General features: G+C 41.8%; 1 protein-coding gene across 1 annotated transcript in view; it reads left to right on the top strand.

The window, feature by feature from the left end:
* Positions 1-25,644, top strand: part of cacna1da (calcium channel, voltage-dependent, L type, alpha 1D subunit, a) — a 57,018-nt gene that overhangs the window by 9,180 nt on the left and 22,194 nt on the right. The window contains 21 exon segments of the mRNA XM_078283719.1: positions 7,785-7,924; positions 10,328-10,500; positions 11,411-11,563; positions 12,291-12,487; positions 12,899-13,002; positions 14,677-14,846; positions 18,997-19,084; positions 19,493-19,519; positions 20,009-20,169; positions 20,497-20,722; positions 20,857-21,064; positions 21,163-21,283; positions 21,528-21,694; positions 21,849-22,045; positions 22,172-22,301; positions 22,696-22,755; positions 24,324-24,430; positions 24,563-24,650; positions 24,780-24,887; positions 25,200-25,252; positions 25,396-25,542. Of these exon segments, the coding sequence (XP_078139845.1) occupies positions 7,785-7,924; positions 10,328-10,500; positions 11,411-11,563; positions 12,291-12,487; positions 12,899-13,002; positions 14,677-14,846; positions 18,997-19,084; positions 19,493-19,519; positions 20,009-20,169; positions 20,497-20,722; positions 20,857-21,064; positions 21,163-21,283; positions 21,528-21,694; positions 21,849-22,045; positions 22,172-22,301; positions 22,696-22,755; positions 24,324-24,430; positions 24,563-24,650; positions 24,780-24,887; positions 25,200-25,252; positions 25,396-25,542 (2,825 nt within the window).

Raw genomic sequence — 25,644 nt, forward strand, 5'->3', positions numbered from 1 at the left:
CTGAGTGAGTGAGTAAGAGGGAGACTGAACTAGACAGAGACTGAGAGAAATAAATTGAACATGCGAGTCATGATAACTAAGGATGACATCAAATCAAAATGGGAAGAACTGTTGTAGCCAAAACAAAGAAGAGAGATCACTCCCGCTCACAAACCAATAGGCAGAGAGCGAAGAGAAAGGCGCTGCTACATTTTAGATGAGTCGCGTTTTCCTTGATAGACCTTTTGACATCATGCCATGCTGGCATCGTAATTTAAAGCCTATTAGCTCAACATCAGCACAGATGCTTACTGCACAGGTTCAGTGGTACAACACTATTAATGTTAAAATATAGCCTTCTGCACCTTCTGTTTGAGCCAAAAGCCACAAATGATAGGACATTTCAGTCAAACCTAAGTGCTTCAGCTCTATGCCCATTTTTGAATTCTGCTAAGGCTGTTTGAGAGAGCGCTTGAGAAAGAAAGCGTACATGTGGCGTGAAGTGCAGTAGCCGACCAATGTTGCAGGATTGTAAAAAAGCAGATTTCAAAAGCTGATTGCTTGACTTCCTGAGTGCAGAGCTGAATAGCTCAAGTTGGGCTTTGGGGAGGTTATTTTAATTTCCTGAGTTCGGTCATTGCAGATTTCAGTGGCAGCCACGTCATGCATCCCCTCTTGCATGCACACAGATATGCAGGCACGGATACTTTTTCCTGCACGCAGATGTACATTAACTAAGCACTAAATTCATACAGAAACACAGAGAAACTATAATGTACTATATGCTGTATACTATAATGTACATGTTGGAACAATTACCTGAAAGGAAAGTGTGGGGGGTCCTATATGAGATTATTTTGTTTTCTGATCAGGTGGTGCAGTGTTCAGATAGTGGATTCAGCATTTCCTCCTTTTTCTACATCAACAATCACATCATTTTCATGCATGTGGCTGTTGTTGGCACAATTAAACAAGATCAGGCAAAGCTTTGATGGTTTTGCTAATGAGCTCGGCCCCTCACTTCACTACCCAAACTCTGCAAGCCTCATTAGAAACACCTCAGCGGAGCACCTACTTTGGGCTGACTGACAGATGGCTGGCCTGCGCAGAGCATTGTGTATTGTAGGATACTGACCCCGATGCTCTAAAAACACACTGCATTGAGTTACTGCTGCATAAGGCCAAACTCCCCGGCCTCTGACAGCTGCAGCGTGTTGTAGAGACTTGGAGAACTACATCTCCGCTGTAAAACAGTATGTCGATCATGTAACTTTAGGGCAAAACGAAATAATACATAGCAAACGTTACGCAACAGAAATTCAGTGTGATGTTTTCTTTCTTCGTGAAGACATTCACATAGTGTGGGTATACTTAAGATGACCTGCACTTGTTGTAGTGTTTTCCTTGGCAGAGTGACATGCACAACCTTTCAGTAGTTCCGCCTCCACAGTGCTTCACACACACACACACACACACATGCACACACACGTGCACACGCGTACACACTCAAACACACACACAGACGTTTGCACACATAGACACACGCACACACAAACATATTGACACCGGTGTATTAACTGATCAAGAGTGGAGCAGTATGTTGTTTAACACTCACATGAACGGACGTACTGTATACTGTATGTTGTAACGCGGCTGCTGGATTTCAGTGTTTTACTGAGGCAATGCATAGAAGCAAGACCTGTTTTTTATTGTTGGATGTGGTCAATAGTTCAGTGTTGAACGCCAGGGCAACTGAACCATAAAAAAAAAGATTACGTTTACCACGTACTGTAAGCTGTACATGAAATGTTATGTTCTCAACATGAACAACACAGCGCATTCTGTCTTTGACGATGAATGACAGTGAATTATAAATAATCTATGTTGAATATCATAATATTACTGTACATGGAATAACATGGTAATATAACAGGTATAACAGAGGGACAGAGACCTTTCAATTCACATGACCTCTACATACACACTGTGTGCTTAATCGCGATAAACACAAAACCCATGCATAGTACACAACAGCCATCCTGATGTAGGCTGCACGCTCAAGCACACTTATTTACTGTGCAAACCTGCAGGAGTAGGCGGTGAAGAAGCACTAAATGCTGGCTTGCCGTAACCCCCTGGCTTGCCTGGATGGCAATGACTGATCTATACAGACAGGGGAAGGAAAGAGAGTTAGCTAGAGATGAGGAGAGCATGGGGGAGGGAGATAACAAGAGTCAGAGGAGAGACAGAGTGATGTGGGAAGTCCTATACATGCCTGCCCATTGTGTACAGAATCCAGGATACAAAACGGCATTACAGAGTCACTTTGACACTCAAGAGATATCAAATTGTCACATCATGTCTAATAACTGGAGTTTTATATTGGTTGGTTGGTTAACAATGATAGATTATATGCATTGTGTCAGTGTGCTATTATGTTGTATACGTTGTGTCCATGCATTAATTCTATTAATTAAGTCTATTAATGTGGCTGGCATTTCTGTGTGTGTTGAAAGTGATATATAGCTTGTAGTTTGTTGTTGTGTTGTCTCTGCTAGGAAGCGTTCTGGTAATACGTGGATATCAAACATGCATGATGTCACTCTGACTCATGTGACTCTGGGCTCACTGCCACACGCACAGATGTGCCTTTTCATACACGCACATGCATTAACACTCTCCACTCATGTGGCCATGTCATCAAGAAATTCATGAAATAGCCTTCCCGTTGAATGTATTCCTGCCCATGGCTTGTAAAAAAGGAATACTTATCAGTTTAAGAATTCACATGTAGTCTAGTCAATATTTGCCAACTTGAACAGCTCTCTCCTAAACCAGAGGACAAAATTTGAATTTGAAATTTTGAATTTCACACCAACGTACAGCCTGGAGCTGCTCATAGGCTGGCTTTATCACAGGGTTTATCCGAAAATGTACATTAAAATGAGCTTAATATTGTAGTAGTGTTGTCAGCCTTGAACTCAAAAATGTATCCTACCATGATGACCAGGAAAACGTTTTAGATTCTGTTTTATAGTCATTGCAGCTTTTCCATCTTTTCCAATTCACTTTTATGCCAGTACTTGATTACGGCGATGTTTTATAGTCACATTACTCTTCCAGTGTTGTCGTGCCTTAGACATTATTAATCATGCAGCAATGAGATTTATTATAGATTGTAAAGTTCTCACTCAACATTATACTTTCTTGCGCTGTCCACTCGCAGACTAATTCATTGGTCCATTTTTTTTTAGCTTTATGTTTATTGAAGGTTTTAATAATTTCAGTCAATGCATGGTACATTTTTATCCATAAGGCATTTTTTTGGGTCTGCTTCCTATTGCGCTGTTAGGCGAAAGCGGCCGTATTTACTCTGGTCTCTTTTCATGGGATTCACTGCACAGAGTTTTACAGTTGAAAGAGTCGGTCTCTCTTGAGCAAACTCATAATGAAGCATCTTGTGTCAGATTCAATAAGGAACTGTCTTTTCTTTGTTTAGTCAAGATTTAACCAGGTTTGACCCTGTGAACCTGCTGTTTTGATATACGACTACTGTCTTTTACACAGAATTCTTTACTTTCTTCTGTTTGTATGTGTGTTTTTTTATGTGATTGTGACTGTATTCTGACTTTGTACTTGGTTGTATGTTGGTCTGCATTTCTTATTTTGTCAATAGGACATTCCTGGGTGAATAAAGATTAAATAAAATACATTTGAAAAATAAATGGAGCTTTATAGCTGTGTGACATCACTGATTAGGGGGTGAGTTAACCTACCCAGCTAGTTTCTGGCTATGGAAGCATTATTAAATGTTCTATCAGTGTGTAGATCTGTTTATAGACTTGGGGGTTGTGAGTAATTTTGGTTCTGAGACTCAGGTTTACTCCTGGGCCCACACCAGGATCAGTTCCAGTAGGTGCTGCAGTTTAAGAATGGCTTTTATTTATATATTTTAAATATTTCTATCATGATGATATATGGACAAATGTGCTATAATTGCAAGACGAGACGTTTCGCTGTCTTGTCTTGTCTCATCTGCATTTCCTTTGTTTTCCCTGTGTATTCTGGATGATGACGCACCTCATGAGCATTGTGGACGAGCCTGTCTGAATTGTTTAATAGGTTAACATTACCATTATCTGCCTGGGTCAGTCATATGGCGAGTTATGTACGAGGATGCATGGTTCAGCGGGTTAGCATCCTTTTATCATATGGTGAGCTGTGCTGTGTGAGTGTGTGAGATGAACTGAGCTGTGCCTGTGGACATGAACATTCACCCTGTGGCAGGCGAGCGATGGGCTGCTCCGGCTGCGGGGGTTGAGGAGGAGCATGGATGCCGTGTGGCGTCCTACTCTGCATGGTTTTATGTGTTGTTAGCCTGCATTTTAACACACTATTATGTGGTGTGTGTGTGTGTGTGTGTGTGTGTATGTTGCATCCTGATACTCCCTTGGGTTGAGATATAGGTAATGCATACCTAGGAGAATTGCAGCTAGTGAAGTGAATGTGTTAGCTGTTGATAATATGTATATACAGTATTTGTCTACTGTATGTGGAAAGGAAACATACTACAGTAAGCCTCTTTACAGCACAAATAAACTGAGATGAGTCAGAGATATTTATGGTCATCCCCAAAGGCCTGTTTCCTCTCTCTCTTCCTCTTTCTCTCTCTCTCTCTCTCTCTCTCTCTCTCTCTCTCTCTTTCTCTCTCTCTCTTTCTATTTCTGCTACCCTGGATTAGCAGTTCAAGTTTGCTGATGAATGAATAAATGCCTGGTTAATCGAGAGGGAATGGCTATCATTTGCTATTAAACTTACATGCTTTCATGAACAAGGAAGTGGCTATTTGCATAAATTTGCCGTAGCTTGGAAAGCCAAACGTACGGTGCTGACAGTGACAACCTATTGCAAACTGGGCCTAAACTCTACAGTCCACACAGGAGAAAATATTCTACCTTTAGTTTATTGTTTAACTTCTAAATTCAAATAGTTGATGCACACTACAGTTTATTTTAATGCTGCTAAACAATAACCAAAATGGCTGATTACTACCACATGACTGTATCTTTGATAGGTATATGAACTAGCCGTGGAGCCTTATTAACACCAGCAGATTACTGCAGCAGTTGGTCATTTTGGTCTGTAAATGCCTCTATAATCGTTCACTTGTCACCCTGTCACTTTTCTTCCATCCCTATATGAATCGCTCTGCTCTCTCTGGCCCCTGCGGCCTGAGCATGCTCTGTCATAGATGCAGCAGCCGTGAGCTTAACTCAACCTTTTACTTCAGTAACAAAGAGGCCCATGTCTCTTATACTGGGCTAAGTGCTCCTCTCAATAAAGTAAACTGTTCGCAAAACGAGCCCCGCAGCCCACAATACTCCTGCATTTATGGTGTCCACGGAGAACATGGAGCGGGGGATTAAGGACTCCCTCAGGAAGTGTGTGTGTGTGTGTGTGTGTGTGTGTGTGTGTGTGTGTGTGAGAGAGAGAGAGAGAGAGAGAGAGAATGGCTTATTTTATAGTACGTTGTGTGTATTGTGTATTATATGAATGCAGTGGGCTCCTCATATGTGAAGAGCTAAATGACTGTGTCTAATACATTCACTATTCACTCCTTCCACTCTGCCTCTGGCTGTGAAAGAGACGTTTCTACTGACTTGGTATTAGAATAGTATAGAACAGTATGGACAGGCAGATATTATGAATACCAGGCAGAGTGTGGAGTGTACGTTGACCTGCCCTGCCTCATGCATAATGGATGCAGTGGGCCTCTCTCTGGTTTCATATCTCCTGGGAGGACCCCGGGCTGTCCTGAACAGCTGAGTCACTCTGGCATGGTCCACCTCATGCATACACACACATCTCACTCCACTGATACACCTGTCTCAGCAGCAGCCTCCCCCTCACATGGAGATACCACCTTCACCTCACTATGTGTGTGTTTTCATTTTGAGCTTGTACTTCCTGGTTCACTTCCAATCGACCTCAACCTGATGACTTATTGTTCCTGTGTTCTCTTTGTCTTTGAAACACCCTGAGAATGGTGCATTGCTGAGTTGCATTGTTGGTTCTAATCGCTCTCTCTGCCCTCTAAATAAAGGCATTTTATTCAAAGTACATTTTTCCCATTTTTTAACCTCTGTCAGAAAGATCCTCTGAGAAGAGTCAAAGCCATGAAACCTTTGTGTCTTGGTGCCTGACTGGAAGCTCATATTGCATTTAGGTTCCTTGGAATATACTCAGTGAGAAAGTGTGTGCAAGGCAGGCTCAAGAGGGCTTCTTTTTTCTTTGAAACACTTTATGGAAGAGCAAGATCCAATCTTCAAAATATTGTATCTTGCTTTGAAATAACGAAGCTATGACTTTGTGAATTTTGCTTTAATGTTATACAGTTATACAGTTCTGAGAATAAGTCCTCCAAAGTAGGGCAAAGTTTTTCAGACTCTATCAGAATAGTTGTGTAGTAGCCATACATTTAAAACTGCAATAGTCTAAGAAAAAATTCTGCCATTATTATTAACTGCAGTACTGCAGTTACTCCATGCTGAGGACTTGTTTTATACAGTAAAATGATGATATTAAAAAGTAAAAATATAATATGTATGGCATTTAGGCTTTGGCCTGTCCTTCAACTTAACATGACAGCGTTACAAGCATTACCTGAATAACCCCATGTTTTTCCATTACCTATGAAACATTTAAGCCTGCATGTATAATTACATCATACCTAAGAGCTGTAAAGTTAGGCCTATAATAATCTAAAAAACAATCAGATGGCCTCAGAAGCACACAGGAAGATAGTATCATAGAAGCCCCCTAGCTAACTATTCCTTTGATTATCTGAACAAATTTGCAGACAAAAGCAATATTAACAAAGCGTGTATACCTCAGGTAGCGTCACTGCTGTCACTATCAAGCAAATTTGGTTGGGACAACTCTGGGTGTCACTAAGCGATGTCAGGGAGGTCAGTTGTGTTCAGAGATTTTGTACTCCGGTGAAACTGTGAAAATGTGTTGAGACAAGGGTTTACACTCATCTGATTGAAAGTGTAAGAACCGAACATGATCAGTCAGTGGGGTCAGAATGTGATCGGGACACAGTGCGATTTTTCAGTCTAAACATGGCTGCTCTGGTTGAAGGATACTGTACAATGACCTTAGATACTCTAGAAGGATACTGTACAACGTAATGAGTGTTTTGAACCATTGTCTTGATTGGGCTGTTATATGAGGAGGGAACACCGCATGTAACATTGATCAACTGGATTATCTGCTTTTCCTAAGGCTTTCTTAGGCTAAACATGCCTGACTGGCTAATCCAAAACCATCCTGTGTGTGTGTGTGTGTGTGTGTGTGCGCGCGCAAACAACTATGTGTGTATGTTCCCATGTATTGATGCTTCTCTCATCGCTGTCATCTCTGTGATTGGCATTTACGTGACAATACGTGCCTCTTTAGTCTAGTTTTCTCTCAAGCCGTCTCATCTTTGTATTCTTCTCACAGTTCCTTTGTCTTTCAGTGGATTTGGCTGTCTCACTCCATTGAGCACATCCAAAAACATTACAGAGCTGAATTGTTTCATTAGTTTGACTCCATGTCATTTCTTCATCTCTCTGTGTGTGTCTGTATGTGTGTGTCTGTGTCTGTGTGTCTGTCTTTGAGTGTGTGTGCACATGTGAGTATGCATATTGTCCACCCAACATACACCCAACATATTAATACCGCCCTAATCTTTTTTCTATGATAATTCACCATATTTAGATTCCCTTGAAACCCACTGTCTTCTTTTTCTGTGTCTACAGGAAACAGTTGAGTATGCCTTCCTCATCATTTTCACAATCGAGACCTTTCTGAAGATTATCGCCTATGGTTTGGTGATGCACCAGAATGCGTATGTGAGAAACGGTTGGAACATGCTGGATTTTGTCATTGTCGTCATTGGGTAAGTGCTCAGATTCATTTACTTATTTCTAGTCATTTGAATCAAATATAGTGGAGAAAACACATCTGCTAAGTCCTAAGTGCCGCTCTATTGGCCGTTGCTTCAGCTGATTCAAGAGATGCGTCTGTGTTTGCGGACCAGGTCATGAGTTTTTGTTATTTCAGTTTGGGATTAGGATTTGCACTTTGATGTCTGTTTGACAGTTGCAATGTACAGTATTTCTGAGACAGGCAGACAGTGTTTAAGTTAAAGTTGCTTAAGCCTCTTCTCCAAGCGGCCGAGTGCTAATAGAGACCCTCATACACCCACAGTATATGACCCAGAAAAGACAGAGAGAATAAATCAGAGCTTTACCACCACTGGAGTGAGTCACCATCTCGCCATACTTCATCTCCTCTCCCACCCTCCCTCCCATCTTTCTCTCTCCTCTCCTCTCTTCTCTCCGACTGCCTTTTGCTCACACTCGCCCATCCTGCTCTGCTTTATCTCTCCAATTTTTTCTTATTACTTCCCCCTTCCATTTTGATCTCCCAAATTGTTGTACTTCATGCTTTACACTTCTCCACCTCACATTGCCCTCGTTCCTATCTCTCGCGTACTCTCCTCTTGTTATCTTCACCCTTATCACTGCCTCTCTTTTTCTCCACTATCTTTCTTCCTCCCTCTCTTCCCTCCATCTCTCCTCTAATACACACACAGTCCAGTGGGTAGCTAGGTCAGATCTCTGTCTGTATGTAGCATGCAGGGTTGATCTGCCATGCAGTCAAATGCAAAGACTGCTGCTCCTGCTATGAAGAGTGACTACTGCTGCTAAATCACTGAAATGGCACACTAAAATAAGCCTGTCAATATCTAATATCTAAATATAGCTGTGTCAATATAGCTCTGGAATGGGTACATTAAATCACGCAGGAGGTCAAGAATTGTTCAGCCCACAAGCCACATTATGTTACATTAGTATTTTTTTTATTTATGGCTATTACTATAATTTATTTAGGCTATACCAGTTCAATTAAAAGTTTAACAGATTTGTGTTTAAGAAATGTAAATTAATTGAGCAACAGAGATTTAAGAAAATTGAGAAATAGTCAAAAAAAAAAAGCTATTTATTTAGAAAATAGTGATGAAGAACATTGACAAAATAATTTGGCTTCACTGCTAAGAGAATCAGACATATCACATGTGTGTGAGAAAATGGGCAAGCTACTACATTCAGTAAAAAGGTGGCAATATGTAAAGGACGATATTCTTTTGGACATGACTAGATGTGTAATGAAAACCTCAGTGCCGGGCGGTCAGTCTTACTGCTCTGACTCAGTATAACATAAGTCTGAGCAGACTGTGCTTATAGGCCTAAAGAATTCCCTCCAGCCCCTATTGGCAGCTCCATTCAGTCCTTTTAGTACACAGCTTTGATGTGATGTGTTGAGATGATTTCCCCTCTTGGCTAGGTGAGGAATGTCTAACTGACTGTAATGAAGTGTCCTCTTTTATGGTAAGAGGTTCACTGCTGCACTAACAGACAATCACTGTGGTTTTACAATGTAACTACAGTAGCAGCCAGTTCTGCTTTCAGAGAGGTGCAGAGAGATGCTGCTGTGCAAAGTTAGACACCTCGGGGTGGGGGGCCCGTGTCATATCTTGTCAGGGGGCCCAGAATTCCTAGCATCACCCCAGGCTATGTATTTGAAAGATTTTGAGTAGCATTTTATTTTACAGTACAATACATAGGTAACTGTTTTGTAGGAAGAAGTAATTGCTGGTAATTGTTTTGTCATGTTCTAAAAAAAATACCAAGTAATTAATCTGTGTGTTCTGCAGAACTATTTACATAAACACAGTAATTTTGCAGTAACTAACCGATACTTTGTGGTACTAACAATCTCAAAGACAAAAAGCATCTCTTAAAGCAATATCGTTTGTTTAGTCAGCATTATTATATCAGTGACCAAATAATTAATGAGTAACACTGTGGGAACAGGAGTGTAAAATAAAGTGATGATGCTTACATTATAGTTTCGCAGTAACTAAACAATAGTAGAGGAATAGAGGTACCTAAAGATTATGATGCATTGGCAATTTCTCTAAGGCAATGCAGGTCAGAAAGTTTGCATTCAGCAGAAATATAGACAGGCAAATTAGACAAAATCAATGTGCCTAACATAGGAAGGAACAGAATGAAATGAAATGATGTTAAACCTAATTCTTGTGAAAATTGCACAAATATTTCATTTTAAAATGTTAATCCATCTCCTGTATCATAGCCTTAAGATTGAAAAAATACTTATATTAGCATGTTCTGGAACTCAGTTCAGGTACAAACCAAAGCTGAAATTTGCTGAACAGACTAATAAAAAATGTGCCTTATTTGAAGTGTGAGGTTCTTTCTTTGTTTTCCGACAGACTGTTCAGTGTTGTCTTGGAGGTTTTGACCAAAGATGAGAAGGTAGAGGTAGTTGGAGCTAATACCCACCCGTCGATGCACGGCCACGGGGGCAAGCCAGGTGGATTTGATGTTAAAGCCCTAAGAGCCTTCCGTGTGCTGCGACCCCTGCGGCTGGTCTCAGGAGTACCCAGTGAGTAACGACGACCTCTGACCTCCACGTGTGAACGCACAGCCAATCCCCCTCAACCCCGTGTCTCCAGCCTTCTCCCGAAGATTTGCCATTTTTTACCATATCTTCTGCTATTTTGTATAATGGCCCTAGCTCTTCTTCCCCACACATCCCCAGCTTCTTTTCCCCTGAATGCTAGGGAGTGTTTTGCCGGAAATATTTGTATTTGTGGGGTGAAGGGTTACACATGATGAGTCCATATGGTCTATGTGCCGTCCCTGAGGACTTTTTCTAAAAACAGACTGTCTAAATGAATGCCTTAGAGACATGAGCTCTGGATGCAGTAACAACAAACAAACTGAGAAAAACACTTCTGACACATTTCTCAGCTGTATGGTTGTTGTAAATGCACATTTATGTCTGCAGAAACATGGTAACAAATTTATACAAGATCCACACAAAGAGGTGGCGCTAATATTTCTACATTGTTGATGAACTGAATAAAATATCTGTTTTATGTCTTTGTTAGCCTGTCATGATGTTAACCATGTCAACTTCTATATATTTGGCTGTATCCACTGTCAACAGATAATAAGATATGATATGATATGATTATATTTCTTTTTTTTTTTAAATGAGGGTGAGCAGACTACTTACCTGTAATTTATTTTCCTTTATTTAGACAGTTGGAAAGTAGAGGGTGAAACGAAGCAAAAGGGAAAGCAATCTTAACCACTGGACTATCTGGGCATACAATAATTATTTTTGCAAAACTAACAGGCATAGAAACTGGTATCAACCAAAGTGAGTTAGCCAGTTTGTAGCTCTAATTAATTATTATTTATACAAACCTTTACACTATGCATACCCTCATACAATGGCAAAGCACACCCAGGCTCCATATAATCTGTGCATTTTCCTCCTTGCTTAGGTTTACAGGTGGTGTTGAACTCCATCATTAAAGCCATGGTCCCTCTCCTTCACATTGCCCTCCTGGTCTTGTTTGTCATTATCATCTATGCTATTATTGGCCTGGAGCTTTTCATCGGTAAAATGCACGCAACCTGCTATCTTCCCGGCGCAGGTACGCTCTCTTGACTGCACAGTGTTTGTCTGTTTTACGTCTAAAATCTAATCAACTTTATAGTCTACAGATTGTTGATTTTTTAAAGATAACCACAATTATTTTAAAGTAACCTGACCTTAAAATTATTGTGCACTAATTTTCTGTGAATATCAAGATACATTTCATCTCGATTGCAAAGGTAACATCTGCCTTATGCCTAATCTGAGAGAATATATGCTCAGTTACTAAATAAGCCTATGTGCATTACTCATCTCACATATTACAGCAAGCTAATTCAGTCTCCCACAAATTCATTGTAGAGTCAACAGGCAGAGTTAATGTTCCTCCAACACTGTTCTGATATTATTGCAACCAGTCTGCTGTGACTGAGGAATAGAATATAAATGTACTCTATTTGTCTCTAGTTGCAATTCTATGAGAAGAGAGGCACAGCACTCATATCGATCTATACAAACAACAAAAAGATAGATGGTGCATCTCTCTACAAACTAATATGCTAAGTTTAATATACTATAACTAATATAAGTCAGTCTGTGTAGTTCCCATTTATTTGAATGGAAGCCTACAGTGCATGCAACCTGTGTATTTCCTTCAAAGGCATTGGTGCCTTCCACTGTTATTGGTGATAGAGAAACTTTCATTAATCAGACATGGCAAGTCTCTTAAAATCATCTCAATTATATGAGGCTGATTACAAACAGTGCCTTTCTCTCTCTTTCTGTAGATACGTTAGCGGAGGAGGATCCAGCTCCTTGTGCAATCTCAGGACACGGGCGCCAATGCCCCATCAACGGCACCGAGTGCAGGGAGGGCTGGCACGGTCCCAACGGTGGTATCACCAACTTTGACAACTTCCTGTTTGCCATGCTGACGGTGTTCCAGTGCATCACCATGGAGGGCTGGACGGACGTGCTCTACTGGGTGAGTCTCCCAGTTCAACGACTGGTGACCCCCCACACGCCTTCAGCTCAGATGTCTATTTAGATCAGACACAGCGCAAAGATGTGACTGACGTTCTGATGATGAAGCTGTTTTTAGATGTTACCGGGCCTCCTCTCTTATCATTCTTATCTGATATGATTGATTTACTGAATGCATTCAACAATTCATCTAGAAATATGATGTTATCCTTGCACTATATTAGTATTCCCACAGTTCTCTGTTTTTCCCACTCTGAAAAGAAAGACTGCTTTTGTCCAACATGTTTTCTGCTCTTCTTTTCTGACATTTTCCAGCTTTAACAACTTATGTTACTCTCCTTTCTCTTCTTTTCTTTAATCCTTCTCTCTTTCCCTTCCCCTCCTAACCGTCTGGCGGTGCCTGTTCCTCCAGATGAACGATGCTATGGGCTTTGAGCTTCCATGGGTGTACTTTGTCAGTCTTGTGATCTTCGGCTCCTTTTTCGTTCTTAACCTGGTTTTGGGTGTGTTGAGCGGGTAAGCACCTTGTTCTCCGTGCAGACAGAGAGCTTCTGCTTGGTTGCAGGCCGGAGCTTCTCTGTCTCTATATGTGTTGCTGTCTGGTAACCGGCTGCTCTTGACTCCTGCAGGTCAACGATGCCATCGGATGGGAAACACCTTGGATTTATTTTGTTAGCCTGATCATACTGGGCTCCTTTTTCGTGCTTAACCTTGTGTTGGGTGTGTTAAGTGGGTAAGAGGCAGTTTGTGCAGTGGTTTTGGTGTGCTGTATGTCAAGTGTGTTTGCTGTGTATTGGTTGTTTCACACCATGGTGCTGTTTGCTGTGTATGGGGAACGGTGTTAGCCTGTAAAATGTATATGTTCTTTGGTGCACAGCGCATGAGAATCTTTATAGAAACATATAGGGGCATATCAAGCCAGTGATTGACTATAGTCAGGCAGGATCTTGAGCTAAATGTTATATATTGTTTCTTAGCCGTGCTTCTCTGACCTTTGTTGGCCTCCCACCACCATGTCCTTTCCACGGCAACTGCAAAGTGAGCATTTCCTCCCCCACCCCATCCCCAACCCACCCAACCTCCTGAGAGAGAAATTAATCTTATTCCTCGCCCTTCACTCCCTCTGCGCTCCTAAGCTCTCTCAAACCCCAGTTTGCTTTCCCAGCTCAGTGGAGTGGGGGTGGGGTATTACAGTAGAATTAACTCTGGATGGTTGACCAGCTAGCATAGCCTGATTTTAAAAGGGGATGGAAAAGTCAACAAGGTTAACATAATCATGAACTTGGACACTCTTGCAATCCTGTCGGCTGCTTGAGATAGGCATAATGAAGGAAGCATGCAGTCAAGGCTTCAGATTACCGGTGACAGAAATACAGTCTCTGTATTCATTATCTGCATCAACATTTTGAATTCATTTTAATGCATTTTTACAGATATAGCTTTGCTACATTCTTAACGTCAAGTGTCTTTATTTTTGTGTCAGAGTGAGAATTCTTTTTAAACCCAAAACATGCATATACTTCTCATATATTTGAGAGTTTCCACTGATGTTAAGCCATGATTTGATCACAGCTTAAATACAAATTTTCACTCAGTAATGACAAGTGTGACCTACCATGCATTACATATATTGACTTTATGATAGCTTCTTCCCTGACACCTTATGTAGTTTCACGGTATGTACTGGCAGTGTTTGTTTTATATAAACTGTGAATTGAGATGCTGTGCAAACACTGTATATCTCTTGAAGCCAAATTTTTACCTAAATTGCTCTCTGTATAAATAAGACACTGTATTGTGGAACCACTCCCCCGAACGATACACTAGGTCTCTGAATATAGTGATGTGTTGTCAATGAAAGGTGTACATCTCCCTCCAGTGGCTAGGGTTAAGAAAAACACACAAGACACTCAAAGGTTGTGATTGAAGTATTGGAATATACAGCATATGAAGGAGCTGAATATACAATGCTGTCATTTACTACTGAAACATTTCCCATTGTTATTGGTGAACTAGGATACACTTTGGGACTTTAGGACTTTTGTTCCATTTTCTGTGTGAAATAAATATGTTTGCTGTTTGCAGTGACTGTATGTTGATTTCTGTAAATGTGTATTTTTAATAATTTGTGTGTGTATGTGCGTGTATGGACATTTGTGTCTGTGTCTGCGTGTGCTTCTGCAAACCCAGAGAGTTCTCTAAGGAGAGAGAAAAGGCCAAAGCTCGTGGAGACTTCCAGAAGCTTCGTGAGAAGCAGCAGTTGGAGGAGGATCTGAAAGGTTACCTGGACTGGATCACTCAGGCCGAGGACATCGACCCTGAGAACGAGGATGAAGCCGATGAGGAGGGCAAGCGTAACCGTAAGCACCTATTCCTGCTCCCTCCTTCACACACCCTACAGTTAAGAACACAACTAACACTGCTTGAAGAGTAATAGTGCATTGCCATCTCAACTGTCCTCCATTATAGAACACTGAACGAATCTGATCTTGCCATATCAAGGAAAACAGCCAACACTGTGCATAATTGCACAGGTTCTTGGTTTGAGAGGGTTGTGTTTACTGTAACTGCATTTAGCGATCATTTTCTGTGCAGAGGAAGTGCAGGAGAGTGTGTAATCTAGGGCAAAACAGTGGGATAAAGCCAAAAGATCATTTTTTAGTTAAAGGAAAAATCCAGCTTAAAACACTTCAACACAGTCAAAAACACAGCTATTGGCAATGTACCTTGCATTTCTGCGTCCATTTTGTTGTTTGGTGGTGTATTTGTCTTATAACTGTGGATAACTGGCCAATTGTATGTTTGAGGTTGAGATATTTCCAGCAGCTACAATGGAGTTTAACAGGAGGAAAATGTTCAGTGATCTAAAACATCAACGGTAAATGGAAGGTTTTAGTGCCAGCCCCTTAGCATCAAAGAGAAAGGGCTTCTTTCTAGACTCACCATTTTGCACTGACTTTCAATAATAATACAGAGAGAAATCCATCGTAGAAGAGGCAGAGAGACCAAGTTCTCCACTGACAGTAGCCTCAATAGACCAGAATGCAATGCAGCCACAAGACACTTTGTGTGTTGAGTGAGGGACACGACTCTCTCTTTTTCTCAACTGTACTATGCTATCGCTATTGCTCTCTCCACCTACACATAAAACCCAGCTGAATACAGGTCCTAGCAGGTTTTCTGGGGGTTGTTGAAAGGCATTCTGGGAAATGTATGAAATCAATAACTGATGTAGAAGTAGACGAGGCAGGTTTAAGGGAAGTGGATACAGCAAAAAAAAAAAGGTAAAATACAACAGTTCATCCCAAAATAACCAGTGAAAGAGTATCTGAGGGTAGAATTTTAATTTAATAATGAAAGATTACCCAAAATATCTGAGTTGTCAGGTGACGACACTTTCACTGGCCATTTTACACATACATGCACTTGCATATACACACACACACTCACACATATATACATAGATATGTTATATTGTTGATTGTAGAACTGTTTTGATTAAATGGTAGTCTTTCTCTAAGGGTGTTCAATTTAAGTACTGGAAAGGCGTTTGAAGCAGAGTGTGCAGATTGTTATTATTTTCAACCTCAGTGTATGTCACTGCTGGTAGTGGAGCGTGCTGTGTGTACCGCTCGAGTTTGTCTGAGAAGGGAGAAAGGGAAAAATCATATTACTTGAGCAGAAGAAAAACTCCTAATCCAAATCCTCTTTATATAAGCAGCACACATGATGCAGAACAGAGAAACTGCAACTGCTCTAACCATATAGTTGGAGCGGAGGATCTCTCATCTCTCTCTCCCCTCCCCTCTCTCTCTCTCTCTCTCTCAGCTGGAGCTCAGTACGATCTCCCCTCACGCCATAAATTAAAGATATGAGCTTTAGAAAAGATACTCCCTGCCACCAATTTAAGTTTAGCATGTGCTGTCCACATACTGCTTCACTGTTGCCTCTTTCCACCTGTCCTCTATAAACTTGCTGTATAACGTTACTGCATTTTACTCCCAAGATTACAGCAACACCATTACCTTCATTACCATACAGTAAACATTTACAGCCAACACCACTTGAAAAATGCATTGTGAGGCCAATTGGAGGTATCTGGAGCTTTCAAACAGGCTCCTGTTTAAGATCGCTACGAGTGGAGGCTCCGTGTTGTGAGGAGGAAAGTCCATGGTGCTTTTCTTCAACATCCATCCTGGCTTTTGGTGTCTGTCAATGGGATATGAGCCCCTCCTAACATGTCAACATGTAAATGTTTTAATTTGCACTGTAACATGTTAGTATAGGGCCTCGTCACCTGCAGGCGCTTACTGTGACTAACAGCTCTCCATGTTATTCTTCTACCCCTCCTCAGTGTCTACAGTCCATGTGGCTCCCGATGGTCTTGCCATTGGCTATTGTTATTTTGAATACTGCTGTCGTGAATGTTGTTGTGGTGGTTTGTCTGCTCTGACCCATGTTGATAGCAGCCCATTCTCGCCCCCTTGTTCCTCTGCTGTGCGGTTGTGTCTGAATGCATGGGCTTGCATGCATTGCACATGAAGGGGTGACTCTGGCTGACCTTACTGAGAAGAAGAAAGGAAGGTTTGGGTGGTTCAGCCAGTCCTCCGACACTCATGGTAAATCCTGTGGTTTCCCTCCAATGTTGAGTTCTCTTGAGTTTTCGTGCATGTGTGTGCGTGTGTGTGTGTGTGTGCGTTTGGTGTGTGTGTGTGTGTGTGTTTGATGCTCCAATTCAGTGGTTCTCAACCTGAGGGTCGGGACCCCCCAGGGGGTCACAAGGTAATTTTAGGGGGTTTTTCTGATTCTTCTCAAATTTTTGCTTTTTTCTTGTGAAATACTGCATAGTTTAAAGCTTCTAGGCCTCCTCTGATGATCAAATGAAACAACCTGAAAAGGGAAAATTCTTTGGTTGAACTGTTCACCACCATATGCAGCCTATGATGGCGGGTCGCGAGTAGGCATCGCTTAATTTTAAGGGGTCACGAGCCAGAAAGGTTGGGAACCAGTGCTCTAATTTGTCTGATGCAGACAGAAATTTGCTCAAAATAATGAGATCAGAGTGCTGCCTGAACTCTGATCCTCCAAACTGGAAGGATTTTTTCCAAAGCAGAAAATTTGATCTGTTGCAGCCGCTGATAAACACCATACTGCTGCCTTGCATGCCATCTTGTGCTAGCACAAAAAAACATCAGGTTCACTTCCATCTGTCAGTGCAGAACCTCATTTATTTACTCAAATGTTTACTCAAAAGTCTACTGCTATTTTCTTCGCGAAGATATTATTGCTGAATAGATTGGTAGTGGATAGGTACAGACAGATATTCATTTTAAACATGACCAGTGAGTAGTAGCTCAAAAATTCCAATTGGAGCATCCCAAGTGAGTGTGTGCGTGTGTGTGTGTGTGTGTGTGTGTGTGTGTGTGTGTGTGTGCAGCCTAATATAATGCCTCATCACCCTGCTTGTGCTTTGCTATTGTGTTTGACCCTTCTGTCTGAGCATCACAGTCTTTTCGGTTTTTGTTTACTCCCTTTGTGTTGTTTCCTCTGTACCAACCCTCCCCCAAGGCCTTCTGTTCCAAACCGAAAGCGCCCAGCCTGTACTATCCCCCATAAAGAGGAGTCTGCTGAGGAATAGAAATACAGCGTGTGTTTGATAGCAGCCACACCCCATTTTCTTCCCATGTTCCATTTTGAAAGCGGGGGCTCAGTGTGAATATAGGAAACAGGGCTAAACCCAGATCACTACTCCAGCAGTCAGCACTATTCGCAGAGCTGAGAGCTGTCTGACGACTCAGGAATCAAAGCGAACACTCTCACACAAACTAAGCAGCGGTGTGCGCTCTCGACAGGCCGCGCTCCCTCGTACGAGTTAAAGCAGTGAGACGTTTCACACAGTCTTAATCATCATCTGTCTGTAGAGACACTCTTCCAAAGCACCGGGAGTGCTCTGAGAGCAGCATTTCAGAGACAGCTTTAAGAGCTCTGTCCTCCTCATCCTGCTCTCTTCTTCCCTCTACTCCTCATTGTCTGCATCAGTCAGCCCTCATAGAGCAGCTGTCCAGTCGCCTGTCCCATGTCAGCTCCCATTCAGCACTTGGTAAATGATAGTGATGATGACAATGATTGCACAGCAACAACTCTTAGCTCCTTCCTTTCTATGAGGTTAGTTTTGCTGCTTAAACAGGGTTTGGAAGAAAAAAAAAGTACAATCACCAGTAACCTTTTTCTTTTTCTTTCTTTTTCTTTTCAAATCGGCCACTATAAGACTGTTTATGATGCACTTAGATATAGTTTTTGGGGTGTAATCCCTCTTAGCTTTGCTGTTTTTTTTTTTGGTTTCTGAAATCGCTCAGAAATGCCTGGTGTGATGCAGGCAGTCCTCATTTCATTTCTTTTTCACTTCTCCCCTCGGGATGTGCTGTGTGTATTTTAGGAGTATTTGTGAAAAGTGCGTGTGATTTTTTTATTTTTTTTTGTGCATGATGTGTGCTTTGTTTGCTGCTGCAGCGAGCGTGCCAGCCAGCGAGACAGAATCTGTGAACACAGAGAATCCAAACGGGGAGGATGAGAAAACGCCGTGCTGCGGGCCTCTATGGTGAGAATGTGGAGCAACGTACACAACACACCTGAGACTAGCCACCAACCTACTAAGCTGTCTTTAAAAACAGAGCCACTGTTATTACATTACATTGCAGTCCTTCCTGATATGGCACTAGCTACAGATACTGAAAAACACAAGGCTCTCACATCACAGGCAGCTTTACTTTTTGATTTGAAATTGATAAAACCAAATAGGCTTTCTACAGGCAAGTTAGTGTTAACAATTCACCTATATCAGTGCAACTCATTCATATTGTGTTCCTGTCCTTTCATGCTACTGACTTTTTACTGTTGGACACACTTCATCTTGTGATTAATTGATGATCTTTATCTAACTGTCTATTAGATAACTTCTGCCTTCTACCAGCATTTCTAAACTTTGACCAATTCCTGATTCTTTCAGTCAAAAAATTTCAAAGTCAAAGTTCAGGTCAGTATACACTCTTGTGGCTCTGTGTCTCTGCATGATGTTATTGTAAGGTTTGTGTCTGCATGAGATTATACAGTCTCTTCTGTAAGTGCTTGGCTTTCACTGTACCCTCTTCTGTAGAGATTTTTAATGAGACTTTACTGTGGATGATAAATCAACGGCCCTTATAAAGTCAGCATGTACCATAAGGTATTTTTAGAGCATAGCCTTACGCAGTGTTTTTGAGCTCGTTTACTGTACAGCGTGACTTGCAAAAAAGATATTGACGCAGTTCCCCTATGGCCCTTCCCCCTCATTCCACTGCATTCATATTGTTTATGGAAACGAGCCATATTGATTTACCATAAAAAACACTGGAGTGATGCATTTATTCCTTTGTTTAGATATAATGTATGTAGCCAGATCCTAGCTGCTCCTGAATCACTTTATTAGTGAAGTGAGTCGCACTGACATTACTCTTTGCACTGACATTGCTCGCTTTACCTGCAGTCGGCGCTGGCGCCGCTGGAACAGGTGCTGCCGCAGGAAGTGCCGGTTGGCAGTAAAATCGGTGCCTTTCTATTGGCTGGTCATCATCCTGGTGTTCCTCAACACCCTCACCATATCGTCGGAGCACTACAACCAGCCTGACTGGCTGACACAAGTGCAGGGTGCGTACAGCTCCGCAGTGAATGAAGGGTTTCATTCCAAAATGATACAGAGCCATTTTTGGCATGGCTTTGATTTTGCTGCCTGAAATTCATGAGTGACTATTTCAAAATCTTTCAAAATTTGGTTCTGTGCTCAAAAACAGCTATTTTGTGAGTAAAGATCTTAAGTGGACTCTGGTTCTTTAACCTCGGACTAGGACTTGATCATGATAAGATCAATAATCTTGTTTAGGAACAAAATTCTGAATATACTGTTCATGTTACCTTACCTCCTTTATCTCACATTCCATGTAATTGTTTTTTATGTGTTTTTCTCTGATGTTTCAGATGTGGCCAACAAGGTGCTGTTGGCCCTGTTCACATGTGAAATGTTGGTGAAGATGTACAGTCTCGGGCTGCAGGCGTATTTTGTGTCGCTGTTCAACCGCTTTGACTGCTTTGTGGTGTGTGGCGGCATCACCGAGACTATTCTGGTGGAGCTGGAAATCATGTCGCCGCTCGGTATCTCTGTGTTCCGCTGCGTCCGCCTGCTGAGGATCTTCAAGGTCACACGGTAAGATCCATCACATGCTGTGTGCGTCTGTGTGTGTGTGTGTGTGTGTGTGTGTGTGTGGTGTTCAATTAATCACTTCTTTCTCTCTCTCTGTCTCTCTCTCTCTTGCTCACTCTTTCTCGCTGGTATTTTAGTCATTGGCAGTCTCTAAGTAACCTGGTGGCTTCTCTGCTCAACTCCATGAAGTCCATCGCTTCCCTGCTACTGCTGCTCTTCCTCTTCATCATCATCTTCTCCCTGCTGGGCATGCAGGTGTTTGGCGGCAAATTCAATTTCGACGAGACCCAGACGAAGAGGAGCACCTTTGACAACTTCCCCCAAGCCCTGCTCACTGTGTTTCAGGTGTGTGTTTACAGGCTGATGTAGAAATTCAATAGGCAGTGTAGTTAGGCTTGACACATTGCTGATGAAGATTGTATTATGGGTTATGATTCATTCAGATCCTGACTGGAGAAGACTGGAACGCTGTTATGTACGATGGAATCATGGCGTACGGTGGCCCTTCCTCCTCAGGGATGATCGTGTGCATTTACTTCATCATCCTCTTTATCTGTGGAAACTGTATCCTCTCACTGATGCTGACACGCCTTTAGCTGCTCCAGCCATAACACTGTCTCAGCTTCTTCTCACTAGTGTTAGTTGCATTATAGTTATTGGTAAGAAATAATAACTGTATTATTAGCTGGATAGTCAACTGGTATAAATTGCATTGCTAATCTTGCTCTCAGACCTTAACCCTAGCTCTAACCGTAGTTTTAGTTAGTATTTTCAGAGGAAGTTGTCCTTTACTGAACACTCTGCTTAGATATCCTCCTGAATGTCTTCTTGGCTATCGCTGTGGACAACCTGGCAGATGCCGAGTCTCTCAACACAGATGAAGGAGACAAGAAAGGGTGACAATTTGATCTTTCACTAAGTCTCTGTATGACAAATATTAACCTTGTTAATGTTAGTAACATAAGTGCCTGAGATGTTGGTAACTGCATGCTGACAGTGGTAACAAAATCAATATCTTTTTTGTTTATTACAGGGACAAAAAGGACGATGAGAAAGATGAGAAGGTACTATAAATTTCATTCAAACAATGAGCTGCAAGTTATACAGTATTTCACTTTTACAGTTTGAGGAGTTGTATACAATCGCACTCTTTTCACAACTTGACCGTCAGGAGGAAGAGGAGGAAAACGATGACAACGCAGTGGAGGAGGAGGACCCAGAGGTTCCAGCGGGACCGCGGCCGGCCATCTCTGAGCTGGTCAAGAAGGAGAAGATCACTCCCATCCCAGAAGGAAGTGCCTTCTTCATCTTCAGCAACACAAACCCGTAAGAAAAGACTCATGCATTCATACACCTGCACCGCACACATACTGTACACATACACACACACAGAGCTTACATTCCTCATTGCATCGAGGTTTCTTGCTATGCTGTATTTTCTCTGTGCTTCAGGATCCGTGTGGGATGCCACAAACTCATCAACCATCACATATTCACCAACCTCATCCTGGTGTTCATCATGCTCAGCTCTGTCTCACTCGCTGCTGAGGATCCTATCCGAAACTTCTCAGCACGCAATATTGTAAGTTCGCAAACTTTCCAACTAGTTTACCAAAGCAATTAATGTATGACTTTCAATAAATTATGTAGCAAAGACGAGTTTATTAGATGTTACATTAATAATACAGTCTACAACAGTAATGGTAGTTTAGCAAATTGGGCTTGTTTAGTGTCATAATAATAATTCTTTGACCCTTTTAGTAAACCCTCACCCAGTGATCCCTGTGTTTCACATAGTATTATTACGGTACTATGAACTAGAAAAAATCTATAATTTGTATTGTGTATGATGTGTGCCCTCACAAACCCTTTGCAGAAAGTGTTTAGAATGTTTTTTCCATTCAACTTGTTGTGATATGTTGTATGAACATGCACAATGTACTGTCTTTGTTAAACATGTACGTTGCTTTTTACAGATACTTGGTTACTTTGACTATGCTTTCACGGCTATCTTTACTGTTGAGATCGTTTTGAAGGTAAATGCCCTGTGTCCCCTGTCCGTGCTGTGACTAACTACACCCCAATAACACTCCAAACGTCTCGTTGCCTTCCAGGTCCTAGGCTATGCAGATTATGTCTTCACTAGTATGTTTACATTTGAGATCGTGTTGAAGGTAACCCCTTAAATGACAACGAGAGCCTTGCTGCATTCTCTCCTTGTGTGTCACCTGCCACTCAGTACAACCTGGCTTGTTTGTTTCCTTTCTCTTATTTGCTTTTTCTTCATGGCACCTCTTTTAAAAACAAACAAAAAAAAAACCATTGGAACTGTCATTAGCTACTTTGCACACACTAACGCAAACTCAAGATTTGTTCAAATTCCACTAATCAAAGAACTCATGTTGGGGGAAGGAAACATCGACATTACATACTAACATCGGTGTCATGTCATATTTGGGCAGTCAACGCTGAAATGATTTTGAATTTTGATGATGCAATTTTATGCAGATATGAAAAACATGACGCAACTCTTTGTGCAATGAAACAAATATTAATGGGCTGACAAGACATGTGGCATTGGCTGAAGTTGAGTTTGAAGTCATTTTCAGGGAGGTGTTCAAAGATGTAAAGTCAGCTCCAGTCAAAGCCAGCTCCATGCCTCTCATACTGACTGCTCTTCAGATTACCCATAAAAGAGGGGGCAAAACCAACCATGTTCCTGTCGAGCATGGTTCAGTCTGCTATCCCTGACTGAGTGCATAGAAATGTGGAGTTGTGTCCACAGCCAAATGGGCAAAGGCCTGCCAAGTCCGCCGCTGTTCAATTTTGAATTACCACCCTGTAGTCGTGCTCTTCGTTAGCACTCTCTCCCTCTCTCTACCTCTCTCTCGCTCTTGCCGGAGGTTCTGCAGGGCTCTACATTTTCATGCACTCGGAAAACGAATCCTTTACTTTTATTATTTGAATAAGAGTTATTTTGGCTGGTTTTTCTTCTCTGCCTGCTGATCTCTGAAGTTTTAATAGGGAGCTGCTTCCCCTTATTCTAAACTATTAAAGAACATAATGGAATGTGCTTTAAGACGACGGCCCACATGAATGTGACAGTAAGGGCATTCTACTTTCCAATCACTATAACCATAGCCCTTGCAGGTAGTAAATATCCCTGTTCAGCGTGGCAACAAACTGCATGTTTTATTGCCTCGTCCCATAGTGGATTGTGAAATGAATGACTTACTACTACATTCATGTAGTTAAGGGCTGTTGGGGTGGCGATGGTAGCTTTAGCCTCCTGTTTTACTGCTCTGAGCTCGCCACCCCGAATCAGAGTGATCTACAAGAGTGTGGAGACGTGTGTCTACAGAGTGTTGTGTGTGTGTGTGTGTGTGTGTTTGTGTGTGTGTGTGCGCAAGGGAGTGAGTGCTGTTTGTGAGTGTATATGTTTTTACTAGCTAACAGGCTCGTTTGTGTGTCTGCGTCTTCTGAAGTGTGAGGTGTAACTGTAACACTGTGTCTGTGTGTGTCTAGTGTACGGTGTGTTTGATGACGTGTATATGTGTGTGTTCTTCGTCATTTGCCCCTCTAACTTCCTCTGACCTCTCCTCAGATGACCACGTACGGAGCTTTCCTCCATAAAGGGGCCTTCTGCAGGAATTACTTCAACCTGCTGGACCTGCTGGTGGTGGGAGTGTCCCTCGTCTCCTTCGGTATTCAGTGAGTACCTACAAACGCAGATGCACTTGCCTCCTTTATCTTAGCTGATGGTAGTAGAAACAGTAGGGAGGCAGTACATGAGATTTAATAGTTTTTTTAAAAATGACACTACACCCTTATGTCGTCGTTCAGGTCCTCGGCCATCTCAGTGGTGAAGATTCTTAGGGTTCTTCGAGTTCTTCGACCCTTGAGGGCTATCAACCGAGCCAAAGGCCTAAAGGTGCGACGTCGTCACAAAGTCGTCCTCCAGCTCATCTACACTAATAACCATAATCATAGACTCTGTTTGTCAGTATGAATGCAATCTGCCAGTTTAACCTACTAACGTTTTATTCACTCTTCATTACAGCACGTGGTCCAGTGTGTGTTTGTGGCCATCAGAACCATCGGTAACATCATGATTGTCACCACGCTGCTTCAGTTCATGTTTGCCTGCATAGGGGTCCAGCTCTTCAAGGTCAGCAGCACTGAGGCTGAAAACAATCAGAGTTACAGATGAAACCAGAGATGTTTAAGTGATAATATGCAAGATTCTTGTTTTTCTTGATTGGTGATAAGCGGTCATTGCTTTGATGTTTTGGCACTGGTCCAACATCCTATAATAATAAAGACACTCAGGTTGAATCACTAGTGTATGGTATCAATTGGTGATAGAGTATAACAAAACAGCCATGTATTTATATGAAAAAAATTTGGATTATTACTTTACTAAGTTAATGGTCACGGTATGCATTATTAGAGTGACAGTGTTTTTGTTTTTCCCCCACAGGGAAAGTTCTATCGCTGTACAGATGAAGCCAAGTCCAGCCCAGAAGAGTGCAAGTTAGTTTTATTTCTTTACCTTGTACAACATATTACTTTCATTTATCATGTATCATGAATTGATTTGACTTGTAATGTTCCCTGAGCCTGCTTTGAGTCTCAACCTCCAAACTTTGACCATGCAACATGTCACTTTCTCTCAGGGGCACCTACATCCTGTATAAGGAGGGCGATGTGAACCAGCCGGCCATCCATAAACGACTGTGGCACAACAGCGAGTTCAACTTTGACAACGTGCTCATGGCCATGATGGCTCTGTTCACTGTGTCCACCTTCGAGGGCTGGCCTGCGTAAGATGCACACTTTTTGCTCCCATGTTTATGCTTTGGGATAAGAAGTTAAATCTCAGTATTTAGTAACGGCATATGACACTTCAGATATGATACCTGAGG

This window comes from Centroberyx gerrardi, chromosome 5 (genome assembly GCF_048128805.1).
Source record: "Centroberyx gerrardi isolate f3 chromosome 5, fCenGer3.hap1.cur.20231027, whole genome shotgun sequence".
NCBI classification, from domain to species: domain Eukaryota; kingdom Metazoa; phylum Chordata; class Actinopteri; order Beryciformes; family Berycidae; genus Centroberyx; species Centroberyx gerrardi.